General features: G+C 51.3%; 2 protein-coding genes and 1 non-coding gene across 7 annotated transcripts in view; 2 read left to right on the top strand and 1 right to left on the bottom strand.

Moving 5' to 3' along the window:
• CFAP57 (cilia and flagella associated protein 57) overlaps positions 1–11,424 on the top strand; it is a 57,369-nt gene extending 45,945 nt beyond the window's left edge. For all 4 annotated transcript variants that reach the window (XM_066269452.1, XM_066269453.1, XM_066269451.1 and 1 more), the window contains 2 exons: positions 6,911–7,043; positions 10,948–11,424. In XM_066269452.1, coding sequence (XP_066125549.1) covers positions 6,911–7,043; positions 10,948–11,180 — 366 coding nt within the window. In that variant the 3' untranslated portion in view covers positions 11,181–11,424. The remainder of the gene's footprint in view (positions 1–6,910; positions 7,044–10,947) is intronic.
• Positions 11,425–13,170: 1,746 nt separating this feature from the next.
• On the top strand, positions 13,171–19,795 carry TMEM125 (transmembrane protein 125). 2 transcript variants are annotated; one of them, XM_066269457.1, is made up of 4 exons: positions 13,171–13,360; positions 16,649–16,753; positions 18,010–18,159; positions 18,401–19,795. In XM_066269457.1, the coding sequence occupies exon 4, from the start codon at positions 18,545–18,547 to the stop codon at positions 19,202–19,204; it is 660 nt and encodes a 219-aa protein (XP_066125554.1). In that variant the 5' UTR covers positions 13,171–13,360; positions 16,649–16,753; positions 18,010–18,159; positions 18,401–18,544; the 3' UTR covers positions 19,205–19,795. The 2 variants fall into 2 exon arrangements, with proteins under 2 accessions (XP_066125554.1, XP_066125556.1); XM_066269459.1 differs by lacking the exons at positions 13,171–13,360; positions 16,649–16,753 and adding an exon at positions 17,058–17,204.
• A 3,976-nt stretch (positions 19,796–23,771) lies between these two features.
• LOC136332648 (U6 spliceosomal RNA) lies at positions 23,772–23,878 on the bottom strand. The gene has a single exon (XR_010730814.1). It is a non-coding gene; the product is annotated as a U6 spliceosomal RNA (small nuclear RNA).
• Positions 23,879–26,107: the final 2,229 nt, after the last annotated feature.

Raw genomic sequence — 26,107 nt, 5'->3', positions numbered from 1 at the left:
GCTGCTTTTTATTCTGTGGCTCATGTCTCATGGTCCCTGCTGGCCGAGTTCTCTCCCCTGGACGCGCCTGGCTCCACCCACCTCATCTGACTTTTCTGGTGCCTCAGGTCCCTACCCTTATCTCTTGGGTGCAGAGCTAACCACACCCACCCTCAGAGTCGGCCTCGCTCTGATTTAATGAGTTCTCCACACCCACTTCCCAGGATCCTCCAGAGGGCTGTGCAGAGAAGCTGACCCCATTACTGCCACCCCCTCTTATCAGCGCTGCCAGTCGGGCTGCTTCTGCCAGATTTCTGTTTGGGTATCAGTATCGTCTGAGGCAATTAAGGCATGTACCTTTTTATGCCCATATATCTTTAGTGCCACAATTAAGATACTGGAATAGAGATGAGCCACAGCTGGATTGGAACAAACCAGTTCCCAGCATGACCAGCTCGGACACCGATGAGCAGAGCACACTGCTCTTCAGGCTGGGCCCTGGGGTGGTGGGTCACATGCCAACGCACCACCAGCCCCTGCTTAAAAGCAGCCCACACAGTCAGTCAGTAACCATTGCCCTGCTCTAGAGCCATGGAAGCAGTCCAAGGCCCAGAGACAGGAGTGGATCCAATTGGCGAGACCCTTAGGAACAAGCAGCTGACTCACAGAGCCATCACCAAGGCTCTTACATGCCCTCAGGTGTGAAGAACCCACCAGTGAGTGCCACATGCTGGGCAGCGGCATCGGTGCGACTGCAGGAGCAGTGGTCAGCAGGTGACACTGCTGGGCTCTTGTCTGCACCCTGCTCCCAGAGCACAGGCCTCGGGGGGTCTTCCGGGGGCTGGGCGCTTCTCTCCATACCAAGCAGGCACCCAAAGCAAATGTCAGTCGTAGGAGAAGGGAAAGGAAAGAAAGGGAAGAGCGCAGGCTAGCCAGAAGGTGCCAGCATCAGCGGGAGGCTGCTCGGGGCAGGCACAGTGTCCTCTTCTGCTCCTCAGTACCCAGAGGCTTGTACCCGCTCCTGCTGGGCCAGAGCGCAGGGCAGGGTAGAAGGTGCAGAGGAGACCCAAGCAGGCTCCTGCTTCCCGAGGCTGAATGAGGGTAATCCCCAGAGGGCTTTCTTGAGCAGCACCGTAAACCCACATGCCCCAGACAACTTCAGGGAGGGGGGGGCAGAGGCGGGGTCCCCTCCCCTCAACCATAGAAACTCTTTGCTTATTATATAGCAGGCTCTGTGTAAGCTTTTGTTTGAAGGGTATTTTTTAAAAGGAAAACTTTCAAAATCACTGGTTTGGGTTTTAAAAATTGTTCCTTTCTTTGCTCTTAAGTTGAAGGAGGGGGGCTGGGCCCGGGCCAGGAGGGCATCAGGGCAGGCACTGACACTGTGCGGACCCTGCTGGCCCTGCCTCGGCCACTCTGGTGGGGACACCTGGAGTAGACGCCTGAGCCCCTGCAGGAGCAGCCCTCCCTATCTGCCTATCTGTAACATGCGAGGTTTGAATGAGATAACTAAGGTAAAGCATGCAGCACTGCCTGGCACAGAACAGGTGCTCAGGAAGGCTATTTCCCTTCCCATCAGAAGACCTGTTTAAGAACCAATGTAGAAATCCAGTGGGGAGGCCTGGAAGGCCACCACAACACAGACCAGCGGTACCTGTGGGCTGGAGGGGGCAGGAGAGGGGGCTACTCAACTGATTCCAACCCCGCAGCTGGTGGCCCAGGTGCCTAATGCCTTGGTATACACTGGTAAGGAGCTGGGTCTGCAGGTTCTGAGGCCCTGACACTTCAGTCCAGAACAGCTGAGGAAGGCCAGGGCAGACACGGCATCTAAAAGAAACTCATTAGGAACAGAAAACGAGGTCACTGTCTCATTTGTATGTCCAGGAGCACGGGCCTCCCTGCTGTGCATGCTCGCAGATAGGAAACAACGCTGCTATGGAACACAAATATCTAGGGCACATACTTGGTTCACTCAGTGTGCATGTTTTGAGGGCTCCTTACACAGCAAGTTCTGAGCCATCCATGGAGAATTCCGGGAGTGGTGGTGTGCCCACCCTCAGGGAGCTCATCGGAGGGAACCTGAGCAAGATACAAGTAAGTACGGCCCCACGCCGGGTAGTCAGAGCTCATGAGCTCGCAGAGGTGGGCCTCAGTTAGGGGAAGTGGCCTTGCAGCTGGGCCACAGAGGGTGAGGAGAGGTGGATGGGAGCTAGTGGGGGACAGCACAGCGGGCACACCCCGAGCACAGGCAGAGAAGGGTGAGGTCGTGAGGTGATCGGGGGCCCAGGAGTCTTTATTGGACAGCATGGGAGCAGAAAGAAAGAGCCCACTGGAACAGTGGGTAGCTTAGGGTTACATTGAAAGGGCTTCCCATGCCATGCCAAGAAGCGTAAAGCTTATCTTATGAGCAGGTGCCATCTAAGGTTTCTTAAGTAGGAGGGGTGTTATCTGTTCCAAAAAGGTTAAGTCAGTTGGCAGTTGGAAAGGCTGGGGGGGAATTAGGCAGGTGGCAGGAAAACCCATGTCAAAGGGAGGTGAGAAGGGCTTGGGGTAGGGATTGACAAAACACAGTCAAGAGTAGGAACGATGAACAGAAATGTCAGGTTAGACATGAGAAGAAGGTTGAAAGAGGAGCAGAGAAATGGCTCATTTATGCATTTAGGCAGATGACCAGACCACCAACAGTGGGTTCCAGAAAAATGCCACCAATGCAGGGCTTCCAAGGTCACAGAATAAATCAGTTACCTGCTTTTTCTGCTCAGCCATATTTTTTAAAGATGTCAACTCAGGCAAAGCCAGTAGGGGATGCTATTGGCACTCTTTTCCTTCCCTGCCCAGCGTGGTGTTAGATCTGCCAGTCAGTTCCCATCTGTGGCTCTCTCGCATCATTCTCCAAGGTCAGTCCTGGACAGCTTGGCATAGCCATTTATGTAGAAGGCTTTCTATATCAGTAGACCTCAGCACTCCCAGCCAGTCTCTCTTACATACTCAACAACTTGGCACTGACCCCTGGGTCAGCTTTTTCCTGCCCCAGAGTGGCTGAGTCGAGAGTCTGGAGAACTAGAGAGGCTTTTGTAGGCCAACCTGACTGAGGAGGGAATCAAGAACAGGAGGTTCAGTGAACCCATTGCATCCACAATTTTAGTTTACAAAGCTACCCAGAGCACATACAGGCATACCTCATTCTATTGAGTCTCATAGATACTGGGCTGTGTTTTGAAGGTTTGTAGTAACCCTACATCCAGCAAGTCTATCAGTGCCATTTTCCCAACAGTTCAGATGATAGTTAACATTTTTTAGCAATAAAGTACTTTTAATTAAGGTATATACATTGTTTTTAGACATAATGCTATTGAATCACACTAGACTACAGCATAGTGTAAAAATAACTTATATGCACTAGGAAACCCAAAAATTCATGTGACTTGCATTGTGTTATTGACTTGATTGTGGTGGTCTGGAACCAAACCCAGGATATCTCCCCTAGGTATGCCTGCCTGTACAGCTGGCTTCAGCATGACCTCTGGACTCCTCAACACATGAACCACCCCAGAAAGTGCTCTCTAGGGAGCCGAATCAACCCTTGAAGTTAGGATTACTCTTATTATTGTTATCACCAAGTATTTAGTGCCTCAACTCCTGCTTGCTCCCCCTTGACTCTGAGTCTGGAGCACTCTTCCCTGTCCCCCGCCACCCCGTGGAGCCTTCCTCATGTGGGATGAGCACCCCTCTTGAAACTCTCATAGCATCGGATCCAAGCCGGACTTCCTATGTCTGGTACAATCACCAGTGCATAGTAGGTTTTCAGGAACTGGTTCTTAAGTGATTTTTATGAATGAATAAATGGATGAATGAATGGACACATGATCAGAACAAGGTAATTGGCTGTATTGAGCAATGGGTCTCAATCACACTCTAAAAAGGACTGAGTCATGTCCTGGGGGTCCATTAGGTGACCAGCATCATGGAGGTGTCCAACACTGATAGTGAGGTCAGAAACAGGCATTCACACCAAAGGATACCAGGAACCAGAAGTCCCAGACATGTGACAGGGTTGTGGAGTGGGGGGAGGGAGGGGCAAGAGAACGAGGGCAGGGTCCACTTGGGGCCATTACAGTAGCAGGGTAGCAGAGGGGAGAGACGCTGAGAGCTGGTTGTGAATTACAGCAGGAAGGGTGAACACAACATTCAGTGCAGACACAAAATCCAAAATGGATGGAGATGACCAAGAAGAAGTAACTAAAGATGTTTATGGAGAAGACTGGAGAAGTGGTACTCTCAGCCTCGAGTTTTTATTCTGATCACTGTGTTGAATGAGGCCAGAGAGTGCAGCTGAGACGCTAAGAGGAACAGCAGAGAGAGTCCCTGAGCGTGCGGGTGCCCAGCAGTTCACTGCGGCTCTCCTGAAACTCCTTTCTGTCTGGTCTTCTCTGCCCGACCTTTACCCCTGGTTTGTAATTTCCACATTAGTAAGAATCTCGTCTTATTCAACCTGGTATCCACTGAATTAGTTATTCATTTGCTTATCCATTCCACAAATATTAAGGAGTGCCTCTTACAGGCAAGGTAGAGTCCAAGGTCTTAGAACCCAATAAATAACACATTTAATTGATCATGTCGTGAATACAAAGTTGGCATAGAGAAGTTCTGGGGGAGGAAACTGGCAGAGTTTCACTGGAGGGCATCTGGCAAGGAAATGTGGGAGATTCACCACCCAGGCCTGGGTGGGGTAGAAGATCAGACGGAGGAAAGCTGCTGACTTCATACAAAAACGGGCCCAGAGCCTCGCCTGAGGACAAGGATTGGCAATGAGTGGGCATTTCATCAAAGGGGGAGGGATGAGGAATACTAAAGTTAAGTGATGCACTGAAAAGCTCATTATCTGAAATGCTGAGATAAAGAGGCTCTGGAGGGGAAGAATATGATGGGGTATCTCCAGTTCAGTCCTGCTCCCTCTTGGGCTCCATGGGCAGGTCCCCATAATTGAGATGTGCTTGTCAGGCCTCGGTGAGAACAGTGCTTGGGATCATCCTGTCCCCTGGGCTCCGACTCCACACTCACCCCTCCGAAGATCATGTCCCAGGTGGAAGCACAGCTTGCTCCTGGCACAAGTCTGTTTTAGGTTTGACCAGCATTTGCATGTTTTGGTACCCAGACCTTCAAGGCCTTGCTACCCACTGATGGTCTGGCTCACGGACCAGCAGCAGCATCTCTTGGGAGCCAGTTAGAAATGCAGAATCTCAGGACCGGCTCCAGACCTACTGAGTCAGAGGCCACTTTAAACAGCATCCTCAGGTGACTTTTTTGTACAATCACATGAGAGGTGCCGCTAGATACAAGCCGAGTACTGAGGGTTCCAAGAGCGAAGTGACCAGTGTCTCTCGGTGCCTGTGGTGCCGGGGACACCTCCCCAGAGCCACCCGCGGTGCCCTCCTGCTGAGTATGAGTCGGAAGGCAGTGATCTGAGGCAGAGAAGGGAAGAGTGTTCCCAGGGTGCAGAGCCCCACCACCGGGCGGGGGCTTCATCCCCAGTCGTCTCTGCTCGTCACTCTCCCTCGGTGTCTCGGCGATAGACTGCTGCAGGTCAGCCCACACCAGCCGGTCACACTTCCGTGCCTTTCTCCTGCCGTTCCAGTTGTCCGGGACCCCCTCACCTTCTCCTTGGTAACTCCGCCAAGCCTCAGCCCAAGGGTCAATTTGTAGGACTCCACCCTGGTCACTCAGGCAGAGCCCAGGGCCCTTCCTCTGTGCCCACTCCAGCATCCCAGCAAGGCAGCCAGCACACTGATCTGTGCCCAGGTCCCCACTGAAGCCTAAACTGCTCAAAAGCAGAGGCCAGGTCTCACTTTCCATACACCACAGGGTCAGCATAGTGCCTGGCACATAATTAGGACTCAATGTATATTGGATGGGTGGATGGATGGGTGGACGGACGGACAGATGGATGCACTGACAGATGGATGCACTGACAGATGGATGGATGCAATAGATAGATGGATGGATATTGTCAAACACAAGAGAAGTGAACTTCCAAAGGATGTCGCAAAAGTTAATTATCCACTTTTCTGTGTTCCTCACTAAACAGTGTGCTGTTTGGGGCAGAAACCATGCCTTTTTCCTGTCTGCATCTCAGGGATGAGGCAGACCAGACAGCCTATAAATGTAGGTCCAACCATTAACAAGAAAAAGGAATAAAGTATAGCAAATCACTTAGGAGCCCAGAGCTCTGGGGCTGGGAGGCCAGGGCCAGAATCCTGGCTCTGTCACTTGCTATCTATAGAATTTGGGCAAGTTATAAAACCTCTCTGTGCTTCGGTTTTTTCTTTTGTAAAATTGTGGTTATAATGGAATCTACTAATAGGGTTATTATGCTACCTCAATGCATTAAATTCATATGAAGTTCTTAGAAAAGTGTTGTTGCTGCTGTTGATATTGGGAAGAGCCTAGATGGACAATAGTATGCACTATTGCCTGACCAGGCGGTGGCGCAATGGATAGAGCGTCAGACTGGGATGCGGAGGACCCAGGTTCGAGACCCCAAGGTTGCCAGCTTGAGCATGGGCTCATCTGGTTTGAGCAAAGCTCACCAGCTTGGACCCAAGGTCGCTGACTTGAGCAAGGGGTTACTCAGTCTGCTGTAGCCCCACGGTCAAGGCACATATGAGAAAGCAATCAATGAACAACTAAGGAACTGCAACTATGAGTTGATGCTTCTCATCTCTGTCCCTTTCAGTCTGTCTGTCTCTCTCTCTCTCTCTCTCTCTGGCTAAAAAAAAAAAAAGACTCATCCCTGATAGAGGCTAGAGAATTAATCTGGGTTTAGGACCAATGCCACCCATTCTTCACACCCTCAGCTCCTGGTCAGAGCAGGCCCTGCGCCCACTGATCACTCATCCATCGATACACACTCTCTTGTCCTTCTCTTCTGCAGGAAAATGTCTCCCTCATCAAGGAGATTAATGAGCTCCGCAGGGAGTTGAAGTACACTCGCTCCCAAGTCTATGACCTTGAAGCAGCTCTGAAACTGGCCAAGAAACTCCAACCACAAGAGGCTTCAGAGGCAGGTAATGTCAACAGTGGCTAAAGAAGATGGGCACTGGGACAAAGAGACCAATGGCAGCCATGAATAGGTCTCCCTTTGGCTTCCAAGGCTGCTTCTCCCAAGTGTCCTCCTGTATCAGGTCACATCCATCCCATGGCCTTCTGGGAGCTTCTCCATGCCACACACCTGCTCTCTAAAGGGTCTGTGATGGCCCCACTACGTTCATATATATGCAGGTCCAACCTCCTTGGGGTTAGCTATGGTGTCAGAATTTAGAATCTTTCAGATCTTAGAGCAGCAATTTTCAACCTTTTTCCTCTCATGGCTCACATAAACCAATTACTAAAATTCTGCAGCACAACAATAAAATATATGTTTTGCTGATCTGACAAAATATAGATATAATTTTTATTCATTTATACCAGACAGCTATTGTTGTGTTGGCTGTTGTCATTTTTTTTTCTTTATTTGACAATCTAAAGGAAAAGAGGTCAGTGCCCCTGACTAAATAGTCAGGTATTGCATGTTTTAAAAATACTTGCGGCACACCATTATGCCTGCTGTTGCACACTGGCTGAAAATCGCTGTCTTAGAGCATAGCATATATACTTTATACTATACATATAACAGCCGTAATGGGGCCTGGGGCCCCCAAAGTCAAACACATTCATATTTCTGTCATGAAACAGATGAATATTCACACTAAACTTCTTAATTTAAAAATGCTTTTTATTTTTAGAGCTTTTTGCCTTTTAGAACTGTGAATAAGGGATTGTAGACCTGTACAATTAAAGACAAAAAAAAAAAGTCAAACTATTTAAAGGGAGAGCGGGGAAATGACATTAGAAGTTGTAAATGAGTGGTGACTGCAATTAGACCTTAAAGTTCTTCTGAACTTCAGATGGCAAAGGCAGAAAAAGAAAACAGAGAAATGTGATTATTCATATAGTTTTTATTTATGGAAGAAGGAAGGTTCTTTTTCTGAAGAAACAAATTTTTCCTGGGCACTAAATTCCATGAAAGACTTATCACCTGGATGCTGATGAAAGGGACACTGAATAACACAATTTATAGTCTATAACTAAAGGTTTTCAGATGGTAGACAATGGAAAAACATTACTCAGGTGTTTGTTTATTTTAAATTTTATTTATTCACTTTAGAGAGGCAGGAGCGAGAAAGGGGGGGGGGAGAGAAAGAAGGGAGGAGGAGCAGAAAGTATCAACTCCCATATATGCCTCGACCAGGCAAGCCCAGGGTTTCGAACCAGCAACCTCAGCGTTTCAGGTTGAGGCTTTTTCCACTGTGCCACCACAGGTCAGGCCCTGGTGTTCATTTTTTATCTGGGATAGTCAATAAAAAACAAGAGTATAAGGCATTTCTATGGAAAATTAAGCCAGCATGGTTCAAGTATATTGTTTTCTGGTGGTTTACATTCTGGAATAAAGCTTAGAAGCCTTGATGAATTGAAACATCCCAGGGCTGTGGACTGGGTCTTTAAAATATCAGTTGTGCCCTGGCCGGTTGGCTCAGTGGTAGAGCGTCGGCCTGGCGTGCAGGAGTCCTGGGTTCGATTCCCGGCCAGGGAACACAGGAGAAGCGCCCATCTGCTTCTCCACCCCTCCCCCTCTCCTTCCTCTCTGTCTCTCTCTTCCCCTCCCGCAGCCAAGGCTCCATTGGAGCAAAGTTGGCACGGGCCCTGGGAATGGCTCTGTGGCCTCTGCCTCAGGCGCTAGAATGGCTCTGATTGCCGCAGAGTGACGCCCCAACATGGGCAGAGCATCGCCCCCTGGTGGGCATGCCAGGTGGATCCCGGTAGGGCGCATGCGGGAGTCTGTCTGACTGCCTCCCCGTTTCCAACTTCAGAAAAATACAATAAATAAATAAATAAATAAATAAATAAATAAATAAATAAATAAAATATCAGTTGTGTCACCTGGCCAGGTGGTTCAGTGGATAGAGCATCATCTGGGCATGCCAAGGTCACAGGTTCCATTCCTGGTCAGGGCACATATGAGAAGCAACCAGTGTACGTATATTCATGTCCAGAACAGTATTGCTCACAGTAGCCAAAGGTAGAAGTTGCCTAAGTGTCCATCATAGATGAATGGATAAACAAAATGTGGTATATACACACAATAGAAAATTATTCAGTCTTAAAAAGGAAGGAAATGTTGCCTGACCAGGTGGTGGAGCAGTGGCTAGAGCATCAACCTTGGACACTGAAGACTGAGGTTTGAAACCTCGAGATCGCCAGCTTGAACGCAGTCTCACCAGCTTGAGCACAGCGTCACTGGCTTGAGTGTGGGATCACAGACATGATCGCAGGGTTGCTGGCTTGAGCAGGGTCACTGACTTGGCTGGAAGCCCTCCCCCCAAACCCTATCAGTGAGAAAGCAATCAATGAATAGCTAAAATGCTGCAACTATAAGTTGATACTCTCATCTCTCTCCCTTCCTGTCTGTCTTTCTATCTATCTCTTTCTCTTGCTCACTAAAAAAATAAATAAATAAAGGAAGGGAGGAAATGTTGACATATACATCATATAACACAGATGACCTTAAGGACGCCATGCTAAATGAAATAAGCCAGTAACAAAAAGACAAACACTCTATAACTTCACTTATCTGAGGTACCTCTAGAGTAGTCAAATTCATAAAGACAGAAGGTAGAATTACAGTTGCCAGGGGTTGGGGCAAGAGAACGGGGAGTTGTTTAATGAGTACAGAGTTTCAGTTTTGCAAGGTAAGAAGAGTCCTGGAGATTGGTTGCAGAATAATGTAAGTATTCTTAACACTGCTAACCTGTACACTTAGAAATGGCTAAGATGGGAAATTTTATGTTGTATATATTTTACCACGATTTTTTTTTAAAGAATAGGGGAGAGGAGTTAGAGACTGATGTTTGGACATGCTGCTGTGGAGGATGAGAGAGTTTGCAGACTGCGGACATAAAGTCCGTCTGGGGTTGGAAACCAGGCATATGAATTTCATCTGTTACTTTCTCGGTAGCACACATCAGGCCAGATGTAAAAGTGGAGACACTGGAAGGCTGGATTATCTCAGGTTTGGGCTGTGCAGGGCACAGGGGGCAGAAGGATAAGGCATGTAGAATACCGGGGGTGTGCAAGAAATGATGCGAGAAACTCACCGAAGCTCTAACCGGACAGAAAAGGAAGTGACTCTAAAAGGATCCCATTCGGTAGGTAAAAAATAAAGTTGTCCAGGAAAAAGAGGTCTCAACTCAGTCAAAGGACAGGTGCCTTGAGCATAAGGCAATAAGAGAGGTCATGATGGGAGAAAGGAGAACTTCTGTGTGATGAGGGAGAGGAAGCCACAGGAGTGGGTGCTGACATGGTGTGGATGCCAAGGGCATTAATGCTGGGGGCCCAGCCCTGTGTGGCTAGGTAATGGATGAGCCCTGGACCCTCATGGACACCAGTGTTGCCCAGGATGATGGCAGCACCTGAGGATGACTGAGAGCGATGGAAATGTCCTCAAGGCACATGTGAGTGGTCACACCAGGAAGGGTTGAAAGGGGTCTGTCTCCAGGAGCAGGGGTTTTACCTAAGGAGGACTGATGGTTTGGAAGCCAACCAAACTTGTGGGTGATGGGAGAATGAGCAGCCTACACCGGAGGGGTCTCAAGGCAGGAAGATTGGGGGGCTCAGGAGAGGGGCTGGGCTGAGGTCACGCTCAGCATTTGTGTATCACTCTGAAGTATGTCTCTTCATTTCTCCGTATGTGCTAGACTGCGGAGTAGCTTATCTCTGTATCCCTAGCACCTGGGCTGTATGTCTACCCCATGGTAGGCCCTCAATAAAAGTTTGAGGAGGCAGGGAGGGAGGTGAGGAGGACATCCTGGTTTCAAAAAAGCTTTGCTGCAGTCCAATATCAGGCCCACAGTAGTCCTGCTCTGTCCCTTACAGTGCCCAGTGAGAGCAAGGTTGGCATCGCTCCCACCATGAGGTTAAATGAGCAAGAAGAAACTAGAAGAATTATCGAAATGCAACGCCTAGAAATCCAGCGCCTCAGAGACCAGATCCAAGAACAAGAGCAGGTCCCAGGGCTGCACCCCATCTCCAAGATTCGGCTAGCCTCCCTCAGCAAGCCAGAAGTGGACTTGGGGGCTCAGACCAAGAGACCAAGCTCCCTCCAGTGAGCCATCTCCAGCCACACGAGAAGAAGCACTGTGCACCTGTCCCGGGGCCAACTTGGGCTGCAGTCCTTGCGGCACTGACCGCACCAGCCTCTTTCTCCTGCCCTGGAGAATTTTTCAGACTTGTTCAGAATAAAGGTGTTTCCCCACAACTGTGTCCAGCTTTCTGCTTAGCCAAGGAGCTGGGGAAGAAGGAAGGGAAAGAGGGGACCCTGAGGACTGGGGGAGGGGGACAGCAGCTCATCCAAAGCCACCAGTACCTGTCCCTGTGAAAATCACACCGCTTTCCTCTCTCAGCCCCCCAGATGGGCCACCTGCTCCCACTGTAAGTAACCCTGCCTACGTATCTGACCTGGCTTTCTTCTCTGCCAGCCAAGACGGGGCCAGACAAAGCCTCCTACATTTTCTTTTCTTTTATGAAACCTAATGAGATTTTTCTGAGGATTTCTATATTTGTGTAAAGATGAGAGTAAAATAATGAACATGGCAAAGTTGCCCTGGTCTCCTTTATCTGCTGACCCTGTTGCTAGACAATAAGCCGAGCTCTGCCCTTTTCTCTCACCTCCATGCTACTTGACGTGGCACCCTTATTCCTCAGGGCCCTGCCCCACTCCTCCAGGTGTGGGGGACACTTCCTCCTCTGTGCTTCATACTGGGTGACCCAGCCACACAGACCAGAAAAGGTAGTTTTTATGCACCAAAGAGCAAAGCAAAATACCCAGATGGCCCTATCTTCTCCCACCTGCAAAAGCCAGGCACCCTCCTAATATCCAAATAACAAATATTTAAACCCCAGTCCCTGCTGGTGGTCTTAAGCCTCACATCCCCAAGTCATCTCCCCAACTTCCACAATCTGCCCTGGGCACTGTGTTTGGGCCAGTTTCCCCAGGAAGAGCTCAGATATAGCTATGACACTAAGCAAGTCTCTCCTGAGGGCTGGGGATAGCAGAAGGAGGGCACAGGGCAGAGGCCACGAAGCAAAGTGTATATGGGACTCTCTCTCCTTAGAAATTCCCCTCTCCTGCCCCAGCCCGTGCCCTGTCACAGTGGCTAGCTTATCTCCTCCAGACCAGTGTGCCCAGTATGTCCTCTCAGGAGCAGGAAAAATTCAGCACCCTCCCCCTTCACGAGAAATTCATCCACTAAGACAACAACAGCCATGCTGGGTAGTGGGCTCTTCTGGGAGTCAGACTTCATTCTAAACTAGCATCTTGGCTTTACCTTTGCAGGAGAAACTAACGCAAAATGAATTAGAGGAGGTCAGCAGGGTCTTGAAAGCACATTACAGAGGCCAGGGCTGAGCCACTGAAAGTCACCCCCCACAACTGCCCAAGCTCTTAACACACTGGCCGCCTTCCAGTTCCTATAAAAGGCCAGTTCTTCCCTCACTGTCTCTTCCCTCACTGTCATGTATCCGTTCAGTTGTCTGATGCCGCCGCTCCTTCTAGGCGCTCAGTTCCATGGAGGCAAGGCTGTGTCTGATTTTAAAGCTCACTCAGGTGTCTGGGTGGATCATTGATTGAGGGATCTAACCGTGGAGGGAGGGGGACCAGTTAGGAGGACACTGTGGCTGACCACATGTGAGAGGACAGCTGCTGGAACCAACGTGATGACTGTGGAGATACAGAGAAGTGGATTCTTCTGACTTAGGACAGGAGGGAGTTATCCAAGCAAAGGGGGACAGAGAGAGACCCAGTAAGAAGGAACATGCCACGGAAACTGGGCTCTACTCAGGGCCAGAAGGAAATTAATTCTTTGTGGCAACACTCAAATGACAGATTTTTCAACTTAAAAATGCCTTAGAATCAAGACATCACATTTCACCTACAAGATGAGCCTCAGGTTACAGATGAGGAAACTAAATTCAAGGAGGAGTGAATCACTAGCCCAGGGTCACACTGGTGGAGCCAGGGTTGCAGGCCATCTACACAATGACCTCCACATCCCAAAGAGAGCACTGGGCCAAGTGGTGGCAGTTTTAAGAGTGTGACATCTGGAGAGTCTAAACCAGAAGTAAAGGGAGCTGATACCTCCCAGCTAAGCTCACTTAGCCTGGGGCTGGCTGCAGTTCAGCTGGTAAGGAGGAAGTGGAGGAGAAAGCCCTGGCCGGAGAGAGCCCCACCCCAGCAGAGCCTCGCCCTGTGGCCAGCAGGTCAGCAGGGTGTTTTCTCAGCTGCACCAGGGTAAGTACAGCTTCTTACTAGCAAATCTGGGGCCAGAGGACAGCCTTGTTTACCTCTCTGTGTTCTGTCTTGCGCGTTCCTACATCAGCCTGTGGGTCGCACTGATTGGGTGGCTGCGGCACCTGAGACCTCTTTCTGCTTTGCTATCCTGACACTCTGGGGCGGTTCTCCCCTCGCTAGGGCCACCTCCTCCTTCACAGGGTCCCTTCAGCCAGTGGACTTGTCACTGAGGGAGTGGGCCTGGCCGTCTCCTCCTCCTGCAGCAGCTTTGCTGGTCACTCAAGTGGCCGGGCATGGGCATATGGACTCCACTCTTACTCTTCTGGTTGCAGTCAGTCATTGAACTCTGGGGACTCCTTCAATTCTGGTGTGACAGCTGGTGCCTTCCGAGGCTGCCCTCTCGCTGGGCCCCAGGCACCCAGTGGCTCCCCTGCCCTTCTTCTAGAGTCTGCATCAGCTGTGGCCAAACAGTGTGAGCTCCCAGCTGAGCTTCCTCTGCCATCCCTTTCTCCAAGAACTGAAAGCCCTGCCCTGTAGGAGGTTCTGCCATCAGCGCCTACTTTCCCCATATAAAGTGTGACCAATCATTACCAACCAGCTGCTCCCAAGTAGTACCTGAGGGCCCAGGGGCCTGGGAATATCCACATGTCCAGGTAGGATGCCCCCTTGCACTCATTGCTCCAGATCTGGAGTGAGAGGTGAGAGAGATGGCATGTCAGGACCAGCAGTGGGGAAAGGGAGGGAAAATCTCATGAGTTCCCTGCGCCAGTTCTATCTGGGACTGTGATGTTTCCAGAACTGGTCCCTTCTTGGGACCAGGAGGATAAAAAATGTCAGATATGTGCAAGAGGAATACAAAGCCAGCAAGCCTGCCTGGCCCCTGCCGTCCTGCTTCTCCTAGGGAAGGGGACACCTTTATAATGCTTCGCAAAGTGGCAAACCCACGTGGTTTTCCCCTGAGATCGAGCCTGCCCTGCAGCAGTCAGCTGACCTAACTTTTCCTCCAGGGAAAGAAACCACCCAGAACTGCACCGTCATCCATCAGGGAGCCGCGAGCCCCATGTGGCAGTGGAGCATTTGAAACATGGCTAGTCTGAACAGAGATGCACTCTAAGATACACAACTTATTTTTTAAAAATCCATACAAAATGAAAAACTGAAATAGCTCAGTTCATCATTTGTATATTAAAATGAAAATATTGAGGGGGTTATATAAAAAGTTTAATGCTGGTTTCTTCTCACTTTTTTAACGTGGCTACTGGAAATTTTAAATTAGACATGTGGCTCAGGTTATATTTTTACTGGACAGCACTGCTCTAGAGTTAGGACTGGCCCCTGATCATCTCCACAGCACAAAGCAAAGAGAAGCACAGACAGGTCAAGCCTAATTATTTTGTGAGCTGCTAATAGAAAGATAATTTTGATTTTGATTTTCTTGTCTCTCTCAGACAAATCAAAGAGAGAGAAAGAGGTATTCATTACAAGGGGCTCAAACCAGGAGGTGGGTGACAGCTTACAACCCCCTCCAACCAGCAGCCCCATTAGCCCACCCGGAGCACATGTGCTGTGTGATGCCAGATTGATCTGCTAGAAGCAGAGCCTTGACCATGGCCCAGTTATACTTTGGGACCCTCCATGGGAACCTCAAATGAGACCCAGTGCCTCACCATGGCATTCAAGGCCCGGAGCAGCCTAAGCCAAACTTGTCTTTCCAGCTTCGCCTCACATGCCCCCTGCTCAGAACCACACATCTGTCAGTTCACACTTCTGTTCGTTCAACAAACATCTACTGATTACTTCCCATGTGCCAGGCACAGTGTGGTCTGCTGAGGTCACAATGGTTAGCAACATAGGCATAAACCTGTACCAGGGGTCCCCAAACATTTTACACAGGGGGCCAGTTCACTGTCCCTCAGACTGTTGGAGGGTTGCCACATACAGAGCTCCTCTCACTGACCACCAATGAAAGAGGTGCCCCTTCTGGAAGTGCGGCGGGGGGGCCAGATAAATGGCCTCAGGGGGCCGCATGCAGCCCACGGGTCGGGTCGTAGTTTGGGGACACCTGCAGTGTATGCTTTGGGGACGATACATCTAGTGGAGGTTGACAGATGATAAGGAAAATTATATATCACATGTGGTATGAGCAGTTGTAGGGGAAGCACAGGAACCATTAATGCACCAAAGAGGCACCTAAATCACACTTGAGATCAGGGAGGGCTTCCTGGAGGAGGTGACATCTCAGTTAAAGAATTTGAGTTGGCCATACTGAGGCTGAGGGTGGCAAATATCCCAGGCAGAGGGAACTCTGGGTTCAAAGACCAACAGGAAAGGCAGAGCAGAAGGCAAAGCATGCTGAAATGAACTACATGCATTCTAGCTGGAGGGCAGGGATTAAGGGTAATTGGCTGGCCTGGAGTGCATGGCAAGGGCTTGTGAGCCCTGTAAAAGAGTGTGGCATTTATCTGGATGTTTATTCTGCATGTGTTTTAAGCAAGGAAGTTCCCATTTCCTACAGGAAGTGCCTTACCTCTCCTCTCTGTTTGCTCAAATCCTGCCCCCCACCCCTACCCCCAGTCAGGAGCCTGCCACAGTCAGGTTCTGGAGGTTTTGAAGGAAAATGAGCAAGAGGCTTGTGGGGGCTTCAGCCCAGGGGAAAGAGCTGAGGGATGCAGGGACTGGGTGGGGCTGGGTTTGGGGATCAGCTGTGGAATTTGGGGCTGAGGCACAATCTGAGTTTGGATTTAGGATTTGGGGGCTGGATTCAGGAGCAGGAGCTAAGGTTAGCACTGACGATGATCGTGAGGTCTAGGACCTAATTCCAGAGTTTGGAGCTAGGGTTAGGTGTGGAATTTGAGCTGAGATTTCAAACCAGATCTGGAGTTGAAATTTGGAGCTGGGAATGGGATTAGATTTGGAAATGAGGCTGGAGATTGAGACTGGGATTTGAGATTCAGGGTTGGGGCTAAAAGGCGGGGTAGGAGCTGGGATTTGAGCTGGGAGTTCTAGTTAGGGTTTGAAACTGCAGCTGGGGTGAGGGTTAGGTTTGGAACGGTGGCTAAAGCTAACATGGGTTTGGAGCTGGGGGTATGGGTCAGGGCCCAGGCGCTGGGGCTATAGACAACATTTCTCCTGCTGCCCAGGTCTGGGGATTGTGTCTGAGCACTAATAGCAGCTGGCAGAAGCCCCTCCCTTCCCAGGAATGCCTCTCCCCGCAGAAGGAGCAGTGCCACGTCAGCCAATCGGCTCAAGCCCTGCCTAGGAAACACCTGTTGATCCCCTCCCCCCCAGGACTCACCTCGGTGCAGGTTAGGCAAGTGAAGCACCTCCCCGGAAACGGAGTTGAAGCACCCCACCTGCCCGGCTCAGATCGGATCCAACACTTCCAGGCTTCTCGTGAGTGCCCCGTAGCCCCCCCCCCCCCACTCCCACCGCCTTCCCTTCTTTCACTGGCTCGTCACCTGAGAATCTCCACCTCACCCCCAGCCTGGCCCTACTGACCCAGCACACCTGTGCAAGCACCGCCACACCAGCCAAGTCAGCGACTCCAGGGCCCCTCCCACGGCCCCTCTTCCATCTCCCTTAGGGGCATTTGCACCTGCCCCTCCCACCCGGTTGCCAGGCTGCCCCTGGCGTAACCCTTGTGCGGCCACGTAGGCACATTCTTGGAATGATCCAGGACCTATGTCCTATGTCTATAGCAGGAGTCCTACCCTGAATTGGAAAGGAGAACGAACATTGTGGTCTTTTATTCAAAAAGCATGCTTTGGGCATCTCTGCAGGCCCCAGAATTCTCACTGAAATTCTGAAATGGAGGTATCAAATGACCTGCCCCCACCCCCTCAAGGTAAACATTATTGTCCTCAATTTTAAGAGAAGGAGGCTAGGTTCTAAAAGGTGAATTCCTGGGGGCTTCCCTGACTCTCCCCCAAACCCCTCTTCTGACTAACCCACACCCAGCGTTTATCACACGAACCTGGAACATGCCTGCTGTAACCAGGCCCCTGGAGGGCAGGGACCTTGGCTGCTTTTATTTTGCCCAACGTGAGTCCCATGGACTGGCTTCTGTGGGACATGTTAAAGGGGAAACCACTATGAGGTCCCTTTCCTAAAGATAGGGCTTGCAGCTGGGGTTCAAATCCAGAGCCCTCCTAACCCTTTGCACAATTTTATAAAAATCTTAGAAAAGGGTAGTATGGGGGTGGTGAGAGGGAGGAGAGCAGGGGGACAAGACGACCTGACAGGAAGGTGAAGTCAGGAAGCAGTGGGGTGAGGATGGGGAATGGGATGGAGAACGTTTAGAGGTGGCCTCCTCAGGAAGTACATGAGGAATACAAGAGGAGGAGCAGGTTTGGTTAAGATGACAAGCTTGGGTTGGACCTGTTGCATCAGAGGTGACTGTGGAACTATGCGACATCAAGGTGACAATTGGCTAATGCGTCTGGAGCTCAGGAGGGAGCTCCGGTTTGAGGAAGAGGAGGGGCAAGTTTGGGAACCAGCGGCCATGGATGTGGGATTGGGTGAAATGTTAGGGGTTAGATCCTAACCTGCAGAAAAGGAGCAAGAGCCCTAAGAGAGGATTCAGGGCCAGGCTGCTGGTTCTAGAAGGGTTAAAGTCATAGCCCCTTCCCTCCCCACCACCCTGCCCCCAGGAGCCAGCCGTGACAGTGACAGCCGAAGCCATGTGAGCTGGATTCTGAATAAGGCTTTATCTCTGGCTCTTCCTCATCGTCCACTGTCCACCGTGACACCAGCTCCCTCGGCCAGCCGGGATGGGACAGGCAATTGAGAGAGCCGGAGAGGTCAGGGGCTGGGCAAGGGGGGTTCATTGGAGGGGTGGAGGTGCTCTTATGGGGAAACTTTCCTGGGGTCATTAGAGAGGCATTTCCAAGGGGCAGTACCAGAGAAGAGGCTTTCCGGGGGGGGGGGGGGGGAGTATTCCATGGGATGTGGGAGGATTCCTAGGGATCACCCCTACAGCCCCCAGGAGAGACCATGGGGGGCAGGTGGGCTGGGGAGATAACAACTGATTCTTCCTGGCAGATGATAGTGACTTTACCCTGGACCGTGAGAGGAGTAGGACTCTGGGCTTCCAGCTGCCAAGCAGGTGGTGGGGGCTCCAGGCCATGATCTGCACCCTCAAACCCCTGCTGCTGCCCTCTGCCCTGAGGTCTACCAGACCGAGCCATGTCTGAAGGAGAGGCTCGAGCCCCACCGGGTCGGGGGCTTCCCCCGGATGTGCTGGCAGAACAGGTGGAATTATGGTGGTCCCAGCAGCCGCGGCGCTCTGCGCTCTGCTTTGCCATGGCCGTGGGCCTTGTGGCTGGCTGTGGGGCAGGTGGCGTGGCACTACTTGCCTCCACCAGCAGTCGCTCAGGTGAGTGGCGCCTGGCAGTGGGCACCACCCTCTGCCTACTGGCCCTGCTGGTTCTGATTAAGCAGCTGATGAGCTCAGCTGTGCAGGACATGAACTGTATACGCCAGCCCCACCATGTGGCCCTGCTGCGTAGTGGTGGCAGCGCCGATGCCCTCATGGTACTGCTCAGTGGCCTGGTGCTGCTTGTCACTGGCCTGACGCTGGCTGGGCTGGCCACTGCCCCTGCCCCTGCCCGGCCACTGGCTGTCATGCTGTCTGTGGGCATTGCCCTGGCTGCCTCCGGCTCACTCTTGCTGCTGGGCTTGCTGCTGTATCAGGTGGGTGTGAATGGACACTGCCCTCCCCTCCGCGCGGCTGCCCCCTCCACCCACAGTGACCGCCATGGCAATAGCAGCATCTTCAGCATCTCAGGACGGTTGTCTGCTGGCCAGCGTCATGAGACCACATCCAGCATCGCCAGCCTCATCTGACCAAGCCTCGGCCCTTCCCACGGCCTGCCTGAGCCTCCACAGATCTGTGCCGGGGTGTGAGTGAGTGTGTGTGTGCGTTGGCCCCAGGACTGTCCAGCCCCGCTGGGGAATTGTGTGCTGTGTGATGAGACCCTAGGTGTACCCTCACATCCACACCATGGGAAGACGATTGTGTGTCTTCTCGGAACTGGGGGTTGTGGCCATGGAACTGTCAGAGCCTGCCTGTCTATATCTGGGGTCCCTGGGCATTCTCGGCTCCCGTTTCCAACAACCCTCCAGGCCAGTTCATCAGGGATTTCCCCAGGAGTGACTGTTGCCCACCCCAGAGACTGCACCAGCAAGTCTTCATTGAGGAGAGTCACTGGTGACAAAGTGGAGCGAACACAGGCTCCAGAAAGTGACAGGCCTGGGTTGGAATCCCCTCTCTCCCACTTCCCAGCTGGAGAACTTGGACAAGTGACTTAGCCTCTCTGAGGCGCAGTTTCTTGAGAGTTATGATCATTGTTGTGGTAATCAATTCTGAGGGTCAAATGACATCAAATGACATGTATGGAAGGAGTGGGTGTATGTGCAATAAAAGTGGTGGCTGTTGTTATTGTCACTGTCTTTACATCCCCATCTCACCTACAGAGCCTTTCTTCCCCTTCCCCACACCCATTGCTTCCGAAGTGAATACTCTGTGCCTACCTCAGGCTGACAAAGGTGCCTTGAAGGTGTCCTCTGCGAGGCCTGTGTTTCTCCTCTCGGTACTGCAAAGCTGGAGAGGAAAAGGGGGTTGGGGTGCTCAGCTTTGGGAAGATGATGGGTTTCTGGTCCCAGGGAGGGAAGGGGGCTGAGTCCTTGGCATTTGCTCATGGGCTGGTTCAAAGTGAAGCCTTCAGTATTGGGGTTCTATCAGCCGGTTTCTCAGGAGGCTGCAGCTGGTTTCCCATCTCTGAAACCAGAATAGCCTGCTCTTGCCTCTGGGTTCCTGGGCATGGGAGGGGTGTTTGGAACCCCCTCGTGCGGTAAGAGTCACTTCCTGCTTGAGGCCCCACCCTGAAGAGGATCCCCCTTCTCTCTGGTGCAGGAACACTTGGTGAGGGAGTAAGGGGGACGGGATAAAGTTCCACTGGACAAGCGCTCGCTTCCTGCTTCACGGGGAGCAGATCACACGAAGCCTCTCAGAGGATAGAAAGGTGGGGACCAGACCTGTCTCCTCCTCAGAGGTGCTGAATGCAGAGCTCCAAAGGCTCCAAAAAGAAAGCACCGCTTTCAAGTGCCAAGATCAAGGCAGCCTCCTGGAGAGAACACCGCCGGGCTGGTGGGTGAGGTGAAGGGTGCTGCCAGCCCAGGCGGGGAGCCGCAGGGGCAGAAACCACAGGGCATTCCAGAGCGCCAGGTACTCCAGAGGCACCTCGGACTCCACCTATAGCCACCTATAGTTAGTTAGGCTGGAACACCTCTCTCTCTCTCTCTCTCTCTCTCTCTCTCTCTCGATTAGGACCCTTTCTCACTCTCTCCTCACTGCTTGCTGCACGGGCCTCTGCTCCTGCGAACTCCTTGTGTAAATAGATGTTCACGTGGCGGTCACACCCCCCACACTCACTACCCCAACAGAGCCCTCTTCATCTTTGCCTGTTTGTGCAGCAGCCTCTCGGCTGTTCTCCCTCCTTCTGCTCTTTTCTCCTCTTAACTCCACCTCCCATCCCTCAACGCCAACACGTGCACTGCGTACACTACGCCTGGAGGAACCCACAATGCAAATGTCCCTTAGGACCCTTCCGCGGCCCCCATCTCTCGCAGGCTCAGGTGCAGACTCGCACAGGATTTGGCCTCCCTCTCCCCTTACGTCAGTCACCCCGTGAGCCAGACACTGAACCTCAGCATGCCCTCCCGCTTCTCCCATCCTCTATCTGTTCTTTCCTGGCCTTCTGCAGTTCCTACTCTGTGTGCCTGTTTCCTTAATCAGCTCCTCCTGGCAGGGTTTGGGTCTGCTCACCTGTGTGTCCCTGATCCCCAACGTGGGCCCAGCACGTAGTAGGTGCGCTGCTGGATAGGTGAAAGACTCAAGGTTGGTTGGATGGCAATGTGTGTGCAAGGATCAGGGAGAGACTTACCTGTAACTGGGAAGGACGGGGAGTTAGGCCGCTGTCCACTGTCGGCCCCAGCTCTCCTGAGGCCCACACTGCCTGCCCCAGAAATTCTCCCTCTTCCTGGGTTTTCAAGAGGGAGCTACCATTATCACCGACTCCTAGGCCATTCGAGGACCACAGAGCACATCTCCATCCTGTAATAGGAGGAGAAATCACGTTTCTTTTCTGCTGAGACAGGCTTAGACTCTTCCATAATATTTCTTTTAAAAAACCCAAGGAAAACAGAAAACAGGCCTAGAAAATGGGGAGGGGAAGGATTACACAGCCCAAATGTCCAGATGAGCAGCTACTCCAGGCAAGGTCGTGTCAGGCTCTGCTGAAAAGGACTCTGGATAAGGAGCATGGCTCATGCCCCCAGAGGGCCTACTTCAAGGGGCAGTGGAGGTACACATCTGCACAACCCTCTGGAACATGACTTGGGAGGGTAAGAGATGGGTCAAGGCACAGGCAGGGCAGAAATGCTACTGCTTCCTCAATCACTAAAGCCCGCCCACCCACGCACCCACCCACAACCTCCCGCCTCCACCTTGTTTGCTCAAAGCATCCCACAAAACCCCATCTTGGTGCACACTGCAAACAGCTATGTACCACCCCCACACACACACACACTACCTCTCTCTAGCTTCCCCCTCTACTCTTGTCTCCCCCCTCCTGTATTCATCTCCCTTCTGGTTAAGATTCTGTGACCCATTATTTCAGCCACTCCTTGACAGGGTCCTCGACTCCCTAGCCACCTGCCCTTTTGGTCCCACTCTCCCAGGAAACCCACCCTCTCCATGGATGAATCCACACATCTGCCTTTACTGCACCTGCTGACTCTCAGTAAGCGGTTATTAGAGAAACCGGCACAGCCAGGCAGCCAGGCATCATCACGAATTCCTCAACCAGTCTCACCCAGGTCCGCAACAGAGCTCATCAGTTACAGTTTCCCTTGTCAGCTGCTCCTACAGTGAGCCTCACGTTCCCTTCGCTCCCTTCACACCCCAGCACCCCCCCCAACACCACTCTCTGCAGGTGGCCTGGCCCTCCACCCCCTAAGAAAATGGGAGTTGGTATGGAGAGGAGCCTTCACATTGCTCCCACCCAGTTCCTCCTCTCACTCCAGTCTGCCCTGGCATGGCAGCCCAGCTGAGGAACTCGGACTTTGTCCTTGGGACACTGGCGAACATGGTGAAAGTTTAATCAGGGGAGTGGTACTCCGACAGAATAGGATTTGGGACTCACTGTAAGCAGTGCAGGGCCAGGATCAGCTTTCCGAGAAAAAGAATAAGAAGTGGCCCTGACCGACGATGTAGTAGAGAGAGTGTCCTCCTGGAGCTCCAAGGGCGCAGGTTCAAGCCTGGGTCAGGGCATATATTGGAAGCAATCAGTGGCACAACTAAGTGGAACAATGATTTGATACAAGTTGTTGTTTCTCTTTCTCTCTCTTCCCCTTCCTTTCTCTTCCCCTTCCTCTTTATCAAAAGAAGAAGAGGAGGGCCTGGCCGATTGGCTTAGTGGTAGAGCGTCGACCTGGCGTGTGGAAGTCCTGGGTTCAATTTCCAGCTAGTGCACACAGGAGAGGCACCCATCTGCCTCTCCACCTTTTCCCATCTCCTATCTCTCTATCTCTCTCTTTTCCTCCTGCAGCCAAGGCTGCATTAGAACAAAGTTGGCCCGGGCACTGAGGATGGCTCCATTGGCCTCTGCCTCAGGCACTAGAATGGCTCCAGTTGCTATGGAACAACGCCCCAGATGGGCAGAGCATCGCCCCCCTAGTGGGCATTCTGGGTGGATCCTAGTCATATGCATGCGGAGTCTGTCTGCCTCCCCGCTTCTCACTTCAGAAAAATACAACAACAACAAAAAAAAAAAAAAAAAAAGAGGAGGAGGGGGAAGAAGTAGGAGAAGAAATGGCCAAACAGTCCCAAAAGAACCAAAAGAAATTATGTATCCACTGGCCCTGAGGGATAGAAAGAGTGCCCCAGAAAGAAGGAGTAGCAGAAGGATCCAGGGATAAGAGAACTTGGCTCCTCCAAGGACTACGAAGGGTTGAGGTTTGTGTGGGTGGAACATGGAGCGCTAGCTGGGAAGAGGCAAGAAGTGCTAGGGAGGGCCCTCGGCCAGCCCCGGGCTGCAGCAGCTCCCTAGTGTGCGGCACAGTTTTCCCGGTAAAGGGTTATAAGTAGAGGAATGGCCTGGTCAGAACTGTGTTTTAAAACAATCATTCTGCCTGCAGCACAGAGAATTTTAATTGGAAGGGGCCAAAATGGAGGCAGGAAACTGGGTTGGTTGATTAACACCATCGTCCAGATAAAAGACGATGGAGTCTTAGACCATGGAATAGCTGCTGGGTCAGAGTGAAACAGAACAGGTTCCATGCATGTTCAGAAGCTGGGACTGACAGGTCTTTGTGACTGACTGGAGGCTTTTTTTTCTTCTTTTTTTCTTTTTAAAATATGGAACGCTTCACGAATTTGCGTGTCATCCTTGCGCAGGGGCCATGCTAATCTTCTCTGTGTCGTTCCAATTTTAGTATATGTGCTGTCCAAGCGAGCACTGACTGGAGGCTTTTTAAGATGAGAGAGATGTGATGGGTTAATGTTGATAGAAAGAGGTTTCAGATACAACGTAGAGAAGATGCTGGTCTTAAAGCCCCTGAACACAAGGTGGGAAGGAAGCTCCAGGGCCAAGGTGGAGGGACTGGACTTATAAAGCCATTTTGATGAAAGAGAAGAAAGAACGGACACAGGTTAAGTTTGTGGGTTTTGTATATAGTTGGCCAACAACTATTCTCTCTGTGGGACAGAGGCTATTTTAAAGAGCTGCTATGGAGAATGAGAGAGAGACATGACCAGGAAAACAGCAAGATTGTTGGAAGCTTTGAGAGCCCATGGGAGGCTGGAGGCCGGACATTAACAGAGACACCAGCCAGCCTGGGTGACAGTGGGGCTTTCTCAACAGCATACAGAGGCCAAGCATCAGGTCCCAGGCTGGAGTTCACCTGGAGCGGGCAATGCTGAGACAATGGCATGTGAGTTGAGGATATTGGTGAGAAAGGTTGGCATAATAGAGCCTGAGATCTAAACTGGTATTGGGTGAGGAGAAAAGACAAGAAGGGGACAATGGAGACAGAGTACAGTGGTATGACGCTGGAGGCTCCCATCGGGTGGCAGGAGAGGTGGAGAGAGACTTGCCACGTGCTCCTCCTGGCTCAAGAATCAGACTCTGGGTTCTCAGCCATGTCACCTGGACGCCTGGATACTGGAAGAACATGTCCCAGAAACTTCCACATCTGTCCCAGCCCAGGTGGAGCATATATCACATCCAAGCCCACGAGACCTCTGGCCTCCTGAGGACACTCAGGTCTCCCCAGAGGGGTTTCCTCCAGGCTGCAGGGGACTGACACACGCCCGGCATGCTCAGCGCTCTGCACAGGACAGCACTGCCTCCCGCCTGCTCCTCAGGACCAGTGAGGGTCCCCGGGGCATAACCATGGAAGTCAGCCACAAGGACTGCAAGAGACCCCTCAGGATGGGACATGCCATTTCCACCCTCACAGCCTGCTCTCCCAACCTGGAGCTTGCACCCCGAGACTTCTCAGACCTGTTCCCTTGGGGAGAGGAAGGATGAACACAAGTACTAGAACCAGGAGGTCTCCTTCTCTGGGTCTGTTTAATTGTTATTTCCGGGTGAGATAATGACATTATTGCTGAGTGAAGCAAGTTACAGTGAACTTACATTTTTAAAAATTTTTAGTTATTGATTATGGAGAGGGAGAGACAGACAGGAACATCAATCTGTTTCTGTATGCGCCCTGACCGGGGATTGAACCGGAAACCTCTGCATATCAGGACAATGCTCTAACTAACCAAGCTATCCAGCCAGGGCACAGTTAACTTATCTGAGCCTCAACTTCTCAGTCTATAAAATGGGGGTGACTTCCCAGAAGGACCGTTGCAAGAAGTGCTAGAACATCAGTGCTATTGTTGTTGGAGTTTTAAAATTATTATTATTGATTTTTTAAAGCTTTTATTTATTCATTTTAGAGAGGAGAGAGAGAGAAGGGGGGAGGAGCAGGAAGCATCAACTCCCATATATGCCTTGATCAGGCAAGCCCAGGGTTTCAAACTGGTGACCTCAGTGTTCCAGGTTGACGCTTTATCCACTGCGCCACCACTGGCCAGGCTGTTATTGATTTTTAAAGACAGAAAGAGAGAGAGAGATGAAAGGGGAGGGAGAGAGAGAGAAGAAGAAACATCAATTTGTTGTTCCACTTACTTAAGCATTCATTGTTTGATTCTTGCATGTGCCCCACTGAGGACCAAACCTGCAACCTTGGCATATGGAGACAACACTCCAACCAACTGAGCCACCCGTCCAGGGCCAGAGATTCTAATTCAAGTCCCATCTGTCCTGACCAGACCTTCTGAGCTGAGCTCTGTCTGGGAAACAATGAAGCTCAAATCCCCAGCCCAGAGCGAATGAGGAGGAAGGAGGCTTGATAAACTCCTCCCTTAGGATTAAGACTGGTGGCCTGGTGTAGGGAGTGATCACCCCGGGGGGCGCCCACAGGCAAACGGCTAACACGCAGATGCTGGCTCTGTTCCACTCTACTTATGTAACTAACTTAATTCTTCTAACAACCGTGGGAGGCAAGTACTATTATGATCCCCATTTTACAGAGAAGAAATCAGAGCACTGAGGGATAAGTAACTGGTCTACTGTCACACAGCCCATAAACAGCAGAGCAAGTCTCAGCTCACCTTTCTAGTTTGCTGGGGTTTCT

The sequence above is a fragment of the Saccopteryx bilineata genome, chromosome 3, assembly GCF_036850765.1.
Source record: "Saccopteryx bilineata isolate mSacBil1 chromosome 3, mSacBil1_pri_phased_curated, whole genome shotgun sequence".
NCBI lineage: Eukaryota > Metazoa > Chordata > Mammalia > Chiroptera > Emballonuridae > Saccopteryx > Saccopteryx bilineata.
Note: the sequence above shows the minus strand (reverse complement) of the source record. Positions and strands in the feature narration are given on the sequence as shown.

Coding starts and splice junctions, on each gene's coding strand:
- TMEM125 (XM_066269457.1), top strand. CDS start 18,545: ATGTCTGAAGGAGAGGCTCGAGCCCCACCGGGTCGGGGGCTTCCCCCG.